This window comes from Salvelinus namaycush, chromosome 16 (genome assembly GCF_016432855.1).
Source record: "Salvelinus namaycush isolate Seneca chromosome 16, SaNama_1.0, whole genome shotgun sequence".
Classification (NCBI taxonomy): domain Eukaryota; kingdom Metazoa; phylum Chordata; class Actinopteri; order Salmoniformes; family Salmonidae; genus Salvelinus; species Salvelinus namaycush.
Genome location: NC_052322.1, coordinates 48,408,371 through 48,421,263, shown reverse-complemented (window position 1 = coordinate 48,421,263; position 12,893 = coordinate 48,408,371). Strand labels below are relative to the sequence as shown.

The 12,893-nt window shown below is 44.4% G+C and overlaps 1 protein-coding gene across 1 annotated transcript; it reads left to right on the top strand.

Moving 5' to 3' along the window:
• The first annotated feature begins 3,613 nt into the window (after window positions 1-3,613).
• LOC120061533 (ATP synthase F(0) complex subunit B1, mitochondrial-like) lies at window positions 3,614-11,830 on the top strand. Its single transcript, XM_039011449.1, has 7 exons — window positions 3,614-3,741; window positions 4,579-4,615; window positions 5,912-6,054; window positions 8,288-8,451; window positions 8,930-9,055; window positions 9,449-9,628; window positions 11,589-11,830. The coding sequence occupies exons 1-7, from the start codon at window positions 3,714-3,716 to the stop codon at window positions 11,664-11,666; spliced, it is 756 nt and encodes a 251-aa protein (XP_038867377.1). The 5' UTR covers window positions 3,614-3,713; the 3' UTR covers window positions 11,667-11,830.
• Window positions 11,831-12,893: the final 1,063 nt, after the last annotated feature.

Below are 12,893 nucleotides of genomic sequence, written 5' to 3'. Positions count from 1 at the left end.
TGAATAACCTGGTGAATAACGTGGTGAATAACCTGGTGAATAACGTGGTGAATAACCTGGTGAATAACCTGGTGAATAACGTGGTGAATAACGTGGTGAATAACCTGGTGAATAACCTGGTGAATAACCTGGTGAATAACGTGGTGAATAACCTGGTGAATAACCTGGTGAATAACCTGGTGGATAACGTGGTGAATAACGTGGTGAATAACCTGGTGAATAACGTGGTGAATAACGTGGTGAATAACCTGGTGAATAACCTGGTGGATAACCTGGTGAATAACCTGGTGAATAACCTGGTGAATAACCTGGTGAATAACGTGGTGAATAACCTGGTGAATAACCTGGTGGATAACGTGGTGAATAACCTGGTGAATAACGTGGTGAATAACCTGGTGAATAACGTGGTGAATAACCTGGTGAATAACCTGGTGAATAACCTGGTGAATAACGTGGTGAATAAACCTGGTGAATAACGTGGTGAATAACGTGGTGAATAACCTGGTGAATAACGTGGTGAATAACGTGGTGAATAACCTGGTGAATAACCTGGTGAATAACCTGGTGAATAACGTGGTGAATAACCTGGTGGATAACGTGGTGAATAACCTGGTGGATAACGTGGTGAATAACGTGGTGAATAACGTGGTGAATAACCTGGTGAATAACCTGGTGAATAACCTGGTGAATAACGTGGTGAATAACCTGGTGAATAACCTGGTGGATAACCTGGTGAATAACCTGGTGAATAACCTGGTGAATAACCTGGTGAATAACCTGGTGAATAACGTGGTGAATAACCTGGTGAATAACCTGGTGGATAACGTGGTGAATAACCTGGTGAATAACCTGGTGAATAACGTGGTGAATAACCTGGTGAATAACGTGGTGAATAACCTGGTGGATAACCTGGTGAATAACGTGGTGGATAACCTGGTGAATAACGTGGTGAATAACCTGGTGAATAACGTGGTGAATAACCTGGTGAATAACCTGGTGAATAACCTGGTGGATAACCTGGTGAATAACCTGGTGAATAACGTGGTGAATAACCTGGTGAATAACCTGGTGGATAACGTGGTGAATAACGTGGTGAATAACCTGGTGAATTACCTGGTGAATAACCTGGTGAATAACCTGGTAAATAACGTGGTGAATAACGTGGTGAATAACGTGGTGAATAACCTGGTGAATAACCTGGTGAATAACCTGGTGAATAACCTGGTGAATAACGTGGTGAATAACCTGGTGAATAACCTGGTGAATAACGTGATGGATAACCTGGTGAATAACCTGGTGAATAACCTGGTGAATAACCTGGTGAATAACCTGGTGGATAACGTGATGGATAACCTGGTGAATAACCTGGTGAATAACCTGGTGAATAACCTGGTGAATAACCTGGTGGATAACCTGGTGGATAACCTGGTGAATAACCTGGTGGATAACCTGGTGAATAACCTGGTGGATAACCTGGTGAATAACCTGGTGAATAACCTGGTGGATAACCTGGTGAATAACCTGGTGGATAACCTGGTGGATAACCTGGTGAATAACCTGGTGAATAACCTGGTGGATAACCTGGTGAATAACCTGGTGGATAACCTGGTGGATAACCTGGTGAATAACCTGGTGAATAACCTGGTGAATAACGTGGTGAATAACCTGGTGGATAACCTGGTGAATAACGTGGTGGATAACCTGGTGAATAACGTGGTGGATAACCTGGTGAATAACGTGGTGAATAACGTGGTGAATAACCTGGTGAATAACCTGGTGGATAACCTGGTGGATAACGTGGTGAATAACGTGGTGAATAACCTGGTGAATAACGTGGTGAATAACCTGGTGAATAACCTGGTGGATAACGTGGTGAATAACGTGGTGAATAACCTGGTGAATAACCTGGTGAATAACCTGGTAAATGACGTGGTGAATAACGTGGTGAATAACCTGGTGAATAACCTGGTGAATAACCTGGTGAATAACCTGGTGAATAACGTGGTGAATAACCTGGTGGATAACCTGGTGAATAACGTGGTGGATAACCTGGTGAATAACGTGGTGAATAACCTGGTGAATAACGTGGTGAATTACCTGGTGAATAACCTGGTGAATAACCTGGTGAATAACCTGGTGGATAACCTGGTGAATAACCTGGTGAATAACGTGGTGAATAACCTGGTGAATAACCTGGTGGATAACGTGGTGAATAACGTGGTGAATAACCTGGTGAATAACCTGGTGAATAACCTGGTGAATAACCTGGTAAATAACGTGGTGAATAACGTGGTGAATAACCTGGTGAATAACCTGGTGAATAACCTGGTGAATAACGTGGTGGATAACCTGGTGGATAACCTGGTGAATAACCTGGTGAATAACCTGGTGGATAACCTGGTGAATAACCTGGTGAATAACCTGGTGGATAACCTGGTGAATAACCTGGTGGATAACCTGGTGAATAACCTGGTGGATAACGTGATGGATAAGGCGGCGGATACTCAATCAGTAAATGACACACACCTCGAGAAGCAGATGACGTGAATGTATAATTAGCCTACAACTGGTTGTTATTTCTCAAACCGCAGTTCAACTTCTCTCATAACATTTTACAGTTGACAGGGAGCTCTTCATTGCTCCTCAAACTTGACAAATGTGTACATGTAACACAGAAAGTTTGTCGAACTAAAGCGCAATAAACATCTGTCAGTTTGCTAAAGGCTTTATGTAAAAAAAAAAAGCAAGTTGAAGAAGATAGTTAAACACAAAATAAGACATTTATCTGGCTGCTGTGACAACAGAGTTTCAGTAGGGAAGGGAAGCATGACTACAGGGAGGTTTAACATAACTACATAGAGTTATAGGTACATGTTACCTGCTCAGTCATCAATATTGTTTGAAGTAATGGATCCTGAAGAGGCGGTGTGAAGTAAAAAAAAAAAAAACACACAAAAAACAGCCAAGCTTCTCTGTCTTCTAATCCGTGTCCACCTTGTAGATTCTCTGTCTTTCTCAAATCGCTCTGTCTGTCTTGCATGTTTTTTTTCAGGAAGTGAAGGGGATGGGGAACCACGTCATGCATGTTCCTCTATCTCACCAACAAGCTGTAGCACCAATGATGCCACACACTGGTGGGACCCATTGATTAGAGACTGCCATGCCCAGTTGACACTGTAGTTGGGTGTAGAAGGTAGCTATTTGGTCGTTTTCTCTCTCCCTATCTCAGCGAGACTGGTCAGCTGGGTGTTATGTACTAGGTATGTACTTCGGTACATACTGTAAGCTGGTATAATATGTAACTACTGGACATGATGCATATACACTGTAAAACTCCTATCAATGTATTATTTTGTGTGTGTGTGTTTGAAAATAGCATGGGGCTGATTGCCTCTGGACTTGAAACACTGTGCTTTCAAACTAGGCCTTTCATAACGCTAAAAACAAATTCAACTGCAACTATATTTAGGAGCTTAACTAAATATCCCGTGCGGCAAAGGTCATATGTATTTCACTTGTGTGCTACCTAGTGGATTAAACATTGAACAACAGGACAATTTGTATGACAGGGACATACAAATCCCGTTTATAATCTCGCGACGTTTGACAATGATTTCCTATTTCTCCGCCATCCTTGTGTGGCTCTTTGCAGTAGAAGGGCACGAAGAGAAGGTGGCCAGGAAATCTAAGACTTGGCACTTATTCGTTTAACCATGCTGTCTAGGATCGTTTTCGTTTCAGGTATGCAATGTCAGCGTTTCATGCGTACTATTGAGTTGAAATAGCAGTAGTAATGCCACGAAGTGTGGCTGACTTGAATGTAAAGCTGAAGGGTAAAGTCTGGAGGAGAAGGCCGCAATCACAATTGAATGAGCAACATGCTAACGTAGCAAGAACAGGGTAAATATAGCTAGCAAACCGTAAATGTTACGTGCAAATTATTCTTTATTGTCCAATCTGGGTAGTTATTGCACTCATGTTTTGGAATAACTAACGTTATTTAGTTACTGTAAATGTCAAGGTAGTAGTCATTGTTTTTACGTTAGCCAGACTAGTCTCTGATCTCTGCCCTTGCTTGTTTGGAAAGGTGGCAAGCATTCCACAGTTAACTGTTAGCATAGCTAACTTTACTGTAACTGACAGTTGGCAACTCATCGTGCAAGTTCATCATGCGTGATATTGGTGTTTTGAAGTAGGTATTTGTTGTTAGCAAAACATTTAGCTAACTAACGTTAGTTGGTTATCTAGCTAGGGACAATGTCGAAACCTGGACGGCAGCTAACTTGTTAACAAACGTTAGCTAGCATACTAACACTTGTAGATGGCTATTGCACTTGACAGCTGACTTAACGTTGGCTAGCGAAACCTTGTAAGTGGGCACAGTTCCCTAGCACAGACTCTGTTTGACTGCATAAGTAAAAGTCCGTATTATTCTCTACCATTATGTGCATTTTTTTTTTTAGCAACAGAGCAGACTCTTTCAAACAACCACATGTTTAATTGACACTTAAATTAATGACATTCAAAACATGTTTCTTGTCTTTTTAATTATATTGACTGTTTTTTTCTCTTCTCCAGCTAATGCTGTAAAAAGCAGTGGTCCCCTCGGCGCTGGGTATGCTCTTATTATAACTGAAGCTAGATGACGTTCTAAACATTACACAATTAAATGTCAGTACACTGCATTTCAAACCGAGTCAGTTGTACAACTGAATGCCTTCAACTGAAATGTTTTCCGTATGTAGGGCTGGCTTAATCGACATCCACGTTTTCGGCGCCCGGGGAATAGTGGGTTAACTGCCTTGCTCAGGGGGCAGTACGACAGATTTTTTTTTACCTTGTCAGCTCGGGGATTCGATCCAGCAATCTTTTGGTTACTGGCCCAACGCTCTAACCACTAGGCTTCCTGCTGCCCCATTGGCCCAGCGTCGTTAGGGTTTGGACGGGGTAGGCCATCATTGTAGTTAAGTAAAGTTTAAATAAAATTTATATTTTAAAGTCTAGCCAACTTGGATCTATTTGATTGCTAACAAGGTAGAACAGTTGAACTGTTATGAATACACCCTCCTGTCTGTCTCCAACTGTTTGAACAACACGGCCTGTTCATTTTGTTTAGATGTTGAAACCAAGTGGCCAACCTGGATAAGATGCTTATTTCTCAGAATGAGAACGAGTTGCAAATTCCTTGTATAAATATATATTTTTATGCTCAATGCGCATTTTATTAAACAGACTAGACAGCTAGCAAGTAACAGTATGTGGCTAAAATGCTGAACATTAATTTTCCACAATCATGTTCAATGATGCTCTCGTTTTAGTCGGGTCTACTTAATTCTACATTTTGGGAGTTGAGACATGAAAAGGTATCTTTGTAAAAAGGTTACGTTCTCCTCTATTACAGTAAAACAATGTCATTGTGTTTGTCCATATGACCGGTTCTGTTTGACCAAACCTCAAAGACGAGTTGAAACCGCTTGTCAGAGAGGAATAAGTGATCTCTCATCTTTGTTGGCGTGAGGGGCTTGGCGTGGGGAAGTGCAGAGAAGGAGACCATTAAAAGCCCTGAGCTGGCAAGGCAGTTAACCCCCAACATTAACAGGTCCCTGGTCACTGATGACGTGGATGTTGATTTAAGGCTGTGCCTGATTGAGGGGTTGGGTTAAATGCGGAAGATGCATTTCGGTTCAATGCATTGTTGTGCAACTGACCAGGTATTCCCCTTTCCCTAAATGCCAATTCACAACACTAGATATGTAATTTTAATGGTCCAGTAGTTTGAATTGGCGAACTAGATAAATTAAATGAGGGTGACAAAATGATAATGCTGACCTTGAACTCTACATTGAAGATCTACATGCCCGTCCTCTCCGTAGTTCCTACAATAAAGTCTGCCTGTCCCCTGTCCTCCCAGGCTGGTCCAGCTGTCCCACCTCCACACGTCCCCCAACAGCCAAGCTCCAGTCCCCGCTCTGCCAGAGAAGGGAGGCAAGACACGCCATGGCATCATCCCTGAGGAGCTCTTCCAGCTCCTGTACGCCAAGACTGGAGTCACAGGTCAGCAGAACTTCCACAAACCTGGAACGGTGTTCAGATAGAAATATGATATGTAGAACAAACATGCCTCACTGACATGTAGAACAAACATGCCTCACTGACATGTTGAATAACTAATAATTTAATCTGTATTCATGACATTTCTATCTACATAATCAACATTTGCCTATTGAATGTGGCCATGAACTTTCACTCTCCACCTCCCCCTCCTATCCGCTCTCCTCCCTATCCGCTCTCCTCCCACTCCCATCCCCTCCCTATCCGCTCTCCTCCCACTCCCATCCCCTCCCTATCCGCTCTCCTCCCACTCCCATCCCCTCCCTATCCGCTCTCCTCCCACTCCCATCCCCTCCCTATCCGCTCTCCTCCCACTCCCATCCCCTCCCATCCCCTCTTCCTCTTCCCATCTACTTTTCCCCTTGACACTCTCCTCACTAGTGTTCTATTATCACCCCCAGGTTCCTACATCCTTGTTTTTTAATTTTTTTTATTTCACCTTTATTTAACCAGGTAGGCCAGTTGAGAACACGTTCTCATTTACAACTGTGACCTGGCCAAGATAAAGCAAAGCAGTGCGACACAAAACAACAACACAGAGTTACACATGGAATAAACAAACATACAGTCAATAATACAGTAGAAAAGGTCTATATACAGTGTGTGCAAATGAGGTAAGGTAAGGCAATAAATAGGCCATGTTGGCGAAATAATTACAATATAGCAATTAAACACTGGAGTGATAGATGTGCAGAAGATGAGTGTGCAAGTAGAGATACTGGGGTGCAAAGGAGCAAAAGAAAATAAATAACAGTAATGGGGATGAGGTAGTTGAATGGGCTATTTACAGATGGGCTATGTGCAGTGATCTGTGAGCTGCTCTGACAGCTGGTGCTTAAAGTTAGAGAGGGAGATATGAGTCTCAGTGATTTCTGCAATTCATTCCAGTCATTGGCAGCAGAGAACTGGAAGGAAAGGCAGCCAAAGGAGGAATTGGCTTTGGGGGTGACCAGTAAAATTGGGGGTGACCAGTAAAATATACCTGCTGGAGCGCGTGCTACGGGTGGGTGCTGCTATGGTGACCAGTGAGCTGAGATAAGGTGGGGCTTTACCTAGCAAAGACTTATAGATGACCTGGAGCCAGTGGGTTTGGCAGCGAGGGCCAGACAACGAGAGCATACAGGTCGCAGTGGTGGGTAGTATATGGGGCTTTGGTGACAAAACGAAAGGCACTGTGATAGACTGCATCCAATTCTGCATCCAATTTGCTGAGTAGAGTTTGAGGCTATTTTGTAAAGTCAAGGATCGGTAGGATAGTCAGTTTTACGAGGGTATGTTGGCAGCATGAGTGAAGGATGCTTTGTTGTAAAATAGAAAGCCGATTCTAGATTTCATTTTGGATTGGAGATGCTTAATGTGAGTCTGTAAGGAGAGTTTACAGTCTAACCAGACACCTAGATATTTGTAGTTGTCCACATATTCTAAGTCAGAACCGTCCAGAGTAGTGATGCTGGACGGGCGGGCAGGTGTGGGCAGCGATCGGTTGAAGAGCATGCATTTAGTTTTACTTGCATTTAAGAGCAGTTGGAGGCCACGGAAGGAGAGTTGTATGGCATTGAAGCTCGCCTGGAGGGTTGTTAACACAGTGTCTAAAGAAGGGCCAGAAGTATACAGAATGGTGTCGTCTGCGTAGAGGTGGATCAGAGAATCACCAGCATCAAGAGCGACATCATTGATGTATACAGAGAAGAGAGTCGGCCTGAGAATTGAACATTGTGGCACCCCCATAGAGACTGCCAGAGGTCTGGACAACAGGCCATCCGATTTGACACTCTGAACTCTATCAGAGAAGTACATTTACATTTAAGTCATTTAGCAGACGCTCTTATCCAGAGCGACTTACAATTACATACATTCATACTTTTTTTGTACTGGCGGAGGAGTAGTAGTTGGTGAACCAGGCGAGGCAGTCATTTGAGAAACCAAGGCTGTTGAGTCTGCCGATAAGAATGTGGTGATTGACAGAGTCGAAAGCCTTGGCCAGGTTGATGAATATAACTGCACAGTATTGTCTCTTATCGATCGATGGCGGTTATGATATCGTTTAGGACCTTGAGCGTGGCTGAGGTGCACCCATGACCAGCTCGGAAACCAAATCCTGTTCTGCTTCTCTCACTCTTCTCCTCTGTAAATTACACTAAATAAACGTTGGCTTCTCCTCTCCTGTTGTCTTCAGGCCCCTACATGCTGGGTGCTGGGCTGCTCACATACATTCTCTCCAAGGAGATCTACATCATCAACCATGAGACCTTCGCTGCTGCCTGCATGGGTACGGTCATCATCTACGGTGTCAGGAAGTTCGGCCCCGACGTTGCAGCTTTCGCTGACAAACTGAACGAGGTGCGAAATTTGTCCATTGTTTTGTTTGGCCTATTTGATCATTAATTGCAGGTCTTGTCATAAATCGTTTGGACTTTTGTAGTAGTTCTGGAGCAGTGTTTCTCATCTCCTCCAGTACCCCCCCCCCCAGCAGCCCCAACTCCTCCAGTACCCCCCCCAGCAGCCCCAACTCCTCCAGTACCCCCCCCAGCAGCCCCAACTCCTCTAGTACTCCCCCAGCAGTGTTTCTGCTCTGGAGTACTGAGAAGATGCACCATGTTAACACACAGCCTTGTTTCTACTGAATTCTCTATTGAGGCTTTTAGCCCCCCCCTTAAAGTCACCAGTCCTGAGACATTTCATATGTTATGCAAAATGTCCACCATATGCGATGTCCCTCTGAGGTTCGTAGTCTCATAGCTGACCTATGACCCTCTGTTACCTGTGTTCTGGTTTTGACCCTCTGACGTTGGCTGTGTGTTCTGTTCTGGTTTTGCAGGAGAAAGTGCAGAAGGCTCAGGAAGTGAAGGACCTGGCCATGACTAGCTTGGCTCAGGCCGTCCAGGATGAGAAGAAGGAGCAGTGGAGGGCAGAGGGACGACAGATGCTCTTCGACGCTAAGCGGGTGAGTGTGACATGAGGTTAGAACCTGGGTCTCGTCTCTATGGTAAAGATGAGCTAAAACCCCTAGGCTCAAAACCACACACTCCGACGAGGTCAAATCAATCCCTTTTGAATGACCTGTTTAACATGGTCTTCAGTCCAGGGGTTCATCTGGGTCTGTGTAACCACTCCTAGGGCTGGGTTTTTCCGGACACAGACTTCATTAAAGCGTAAACTTGGATTAAAAAGCATTGTGAATGGAGAATATCTGTTGAAAGAGTGTTTTTTTAATCCAGGACTAAACCGTGTCTGGTCTGGGAAACCAGACCCTAATGTCTTGGTATGATTTTAGCATGAGATAGTGTGCTAATGTCTTCTCTTCTCCGTTCCCCCCCCCCCCCCACCCCCACCTCAGAACAACGTGGCCATGCTACTGGAGACCAACCGCAGAGAGAGGGTCCACATGGTGACCAACGATGTGAAGAAGAGGCTGGACTACCAGATCGCCCTGCAGACCCTTCATCGGCGCATGGAGCAGGAACACATGGTTAACTGGGTGGAGAAGAACGTTGTCACCAGCATCACCCCCCAGCAGGTGGGTTAGGGATGGGAGACATTATGTATTTGACTGGAGTGTATATAAATCATATACAATTTTATTTGTCACATACACATGGTTAGCAGATGTTAATGCGAGTGTAGCGAAATGCTTGTGCTTCTAGTTCCGACAATGCAGTAATAACCAACGAGTAATCTAACCTAACAATTCCACAACTACTACCTTATACACACAAGTGTAAAGGAAGGAATACAAATATATGAATGAGTGATGGTACAGAACGGCATAGGCAAGATGCAGTAGATGGTATAGAGTACAGTATATACAAATGAGATGAGTAATGTAGGGTATGAAAACATTAAATAAAGTTGCTAGTGATAAATTGATTACATCAATTTTTCCATTATTAAAGTGGCTAGAGATTTGAGTCAGTATGTTGGCAGCAGCCACTCAATGTTATTGACACAGAATGGACAGCCTCTCTGTGCTAGTGGTGGCTGTTTAACAGTCTGATGGCCTTGAGATAAAAGCTGTTTTTCAGTCTCTCGGTCCCTGCTTTGATGCACCTGTACTGACCTCGCCTTCTGGATGATAGCGGGTTGGACAGGCAGTGGCTCGGGTGGTTGTTGTCCTTGATGATCTTTTTGGCCTTCCTGTGACATCGGGTGGTGTAGGTGCCCTGGAGGGCAGGTAGTTTGCCCCCGGTGATGCGTTGTGCAGACCTCACTACCCTCTGGAGAGCCTTACGGTTGTGGGCGGAGCAGTTGCCGTACCAGGCGGTGATACAGCCCGACAGGATGCTCTCGGTTTGTGCATCTGTAAAAGTTTGAGTGTTTTAGGTAACAGGCCGAATTTCTTCAGCCTCCTGAGGTTGAAGAGGCGCTGCTGCGCCTTCTTCACCACACTGTCTGTGTGGGTGGACCAATTCAGTTTGTCCGTGATGTGTACACCGAGGAACTTAAAACCTTCCACCTTCTCCACCACTGTCCCGTCGATGTGGATAGGGGGGTGCTCCCTCTGCTGTTTCCTGAGGTCCACAATCATCTCCTTTGTTTTGTTGACGTTGAGTGAGAGGTTATTTTCCTGACACCACACTCCGAGGGCCCTCACCTCCTCCCTGTAGGCCGTCTCGTCGTTGTTGGTAATCAAGCCTACCACTGTAGTGTCGTCTGCAAACTTGATGATTGAGTTGGAGGCGTGCATGGCCACGCAGTCGTGGGTGAACAGGGAGTACAGGAGAGGGCTCAGAACGCACCCTTGTGGGGCCCCAGTGTTGAGGATCAGCGGGGTGGAGATGTTGTTACCTACCCTCACCACCTGGGGGTGGCCCGTCAGGAAGTCCAGGACCCAGTTGCACAGGGCTGTGTTGAGACACAGGGTCTCGAGCTTAATGACGAGTTTTGAGGGTACTATGGTGTTAAATGCTGAGCTGTAGTCAATGAACAGCATTCTTACATAGGTGTTCCTCTTGTCCAGATGGGATAGGGCAGTGTGCAGTGTGATGGCGATTGCATCGTCTGTAGACCTATTGGGGCGGTAAGCAAATTGGAGTGGGTCTAGGGTGTCAGGTAGGGTGGAGGTGATATGGTCCTTGACTAGTCTCTCAAAGCACTTCATGATGACGGAAGTGAGTGCTACGGGGCGGTAGTCATTTAGCTCAGTTACCTTAGCTTTCTTGGGAACAGGAACAATGGTGGCCCTCTTGAAAAGAATATAGTCAGTATAGAGATGGGGACATGATGTACTTGACTGCTGTATTTAAGGGGTCTGTGTGCGTATTTAAGGGGTGTGTGTGTATGTATTAGTGTATTTAAGGGGTGTGTGTATAGAGGGGGTAGGTCTATATACAGTACCAGTCAAAAGTTTGGACACCTACTTATTCAAGGGTTTTTCTTTATTTCTACATTGTAGAATAATAGTGAAAACATCAAAAACTATGAAATAACACATATGGAATCATGTAGTAACCAAAGAAAGTGTTAATTTTGTGTTTCAGGAGAAGACGAGTATTGCAAAGTGCATCACAGACCTGAAGGTGTTGGCTAAAGTCCAGCAGGCTAAGGCCACTGCTTAATTCACCTGTCTAGACCTTCTCTCCTGAACCCCAACTGTTTGATGCTCACTTCATTACAAATAAACAATTTCCATATATATTTAACCATATATGGTCTGTCCATATGTGTGTGTGTATACTGTACATGTCAACTGATCATAAAATAAAGTTTCATTTTATTCAGTTCTAGTTTGGTGTTCTTAACCACAGATAGAGAATGTTTTCAATATGTACTACGTCATTATTGTGAAATCAATATATTTGATCAGATTATTTTTGCCTCACTGAATACACCCTACTCAATTTGACTTTGACTGTGATGTTTAAAACAGGAAGTTAAGGTTGGATATTTGTGCTATTTACCTGCCGATGGGTTTGGGGAGGCTTTGTCTTAAACATGTATGCCAACAGTGAAATATGAGCAGGTTGATCATGAACCAGTGAACAGGACACAGGCTATTTTCACAGGTAATATTGGACTTCATGTTTTAAGGCATAAGATACTGTAATGTCTGAAGGATTGGCCATAAAATAATAGTATGAGTGTTGTAATGTTTGTTGGCAGTATTAAGTGAAACGTTATGCATTTGTATTTATTATGGATCCCCATTTAGTTCCTGCCAAGGCAGCAGCTACTCTTCCTGGGGTTTATTATGGATCCCCATTAGTTCCTGCCAAGGCAGCAGCTACTCTTTCTGGGGTTTATAATGGATCCCCATTAGTTCCTGCCAAGGCAGCAGCTACGCTTCCTGGGGTTTATAATGGATCCCCATTAGTTCCTGCCAAGGCAGCAGCTACTCTTCCTAGGGTTTATAATGGATCCCCATTAGTTCCTGCCAAGGCAGCAGCTACTCTTCCTGGGGTTTATAATGGATCCCCATTAGTTCCTGCCAAGGCAGCAGCTACTCTTCCTAGGGTTTATAATGGATCCCCATTAGTTCCTGCCAAGGCAGCAGCTACTCTTCCTAGGGTTTATAATGGATCCCCATTAGTTCCTGCCAAGGCAGCAGCTACTCTTCCTGTGGTTTATTATGGATCCCCATTTAGTTCCTGCCAAGGCAGCAGCTACTCTTCCTGGGGTTTATAATGGATCCCCATTAGTTCCTGCCAAGGCAGCAGCTACGCTTCCTGGGGTTTATAATGGATCCCCATTAGTTCCTGCCAAGGCAGCAGCTACTCTTCCTGGGGTTTATTATGGATCCTCATTAGTTCCTGCCAAGGCAGCAGCTACTCTTCCTGGGGTTTATT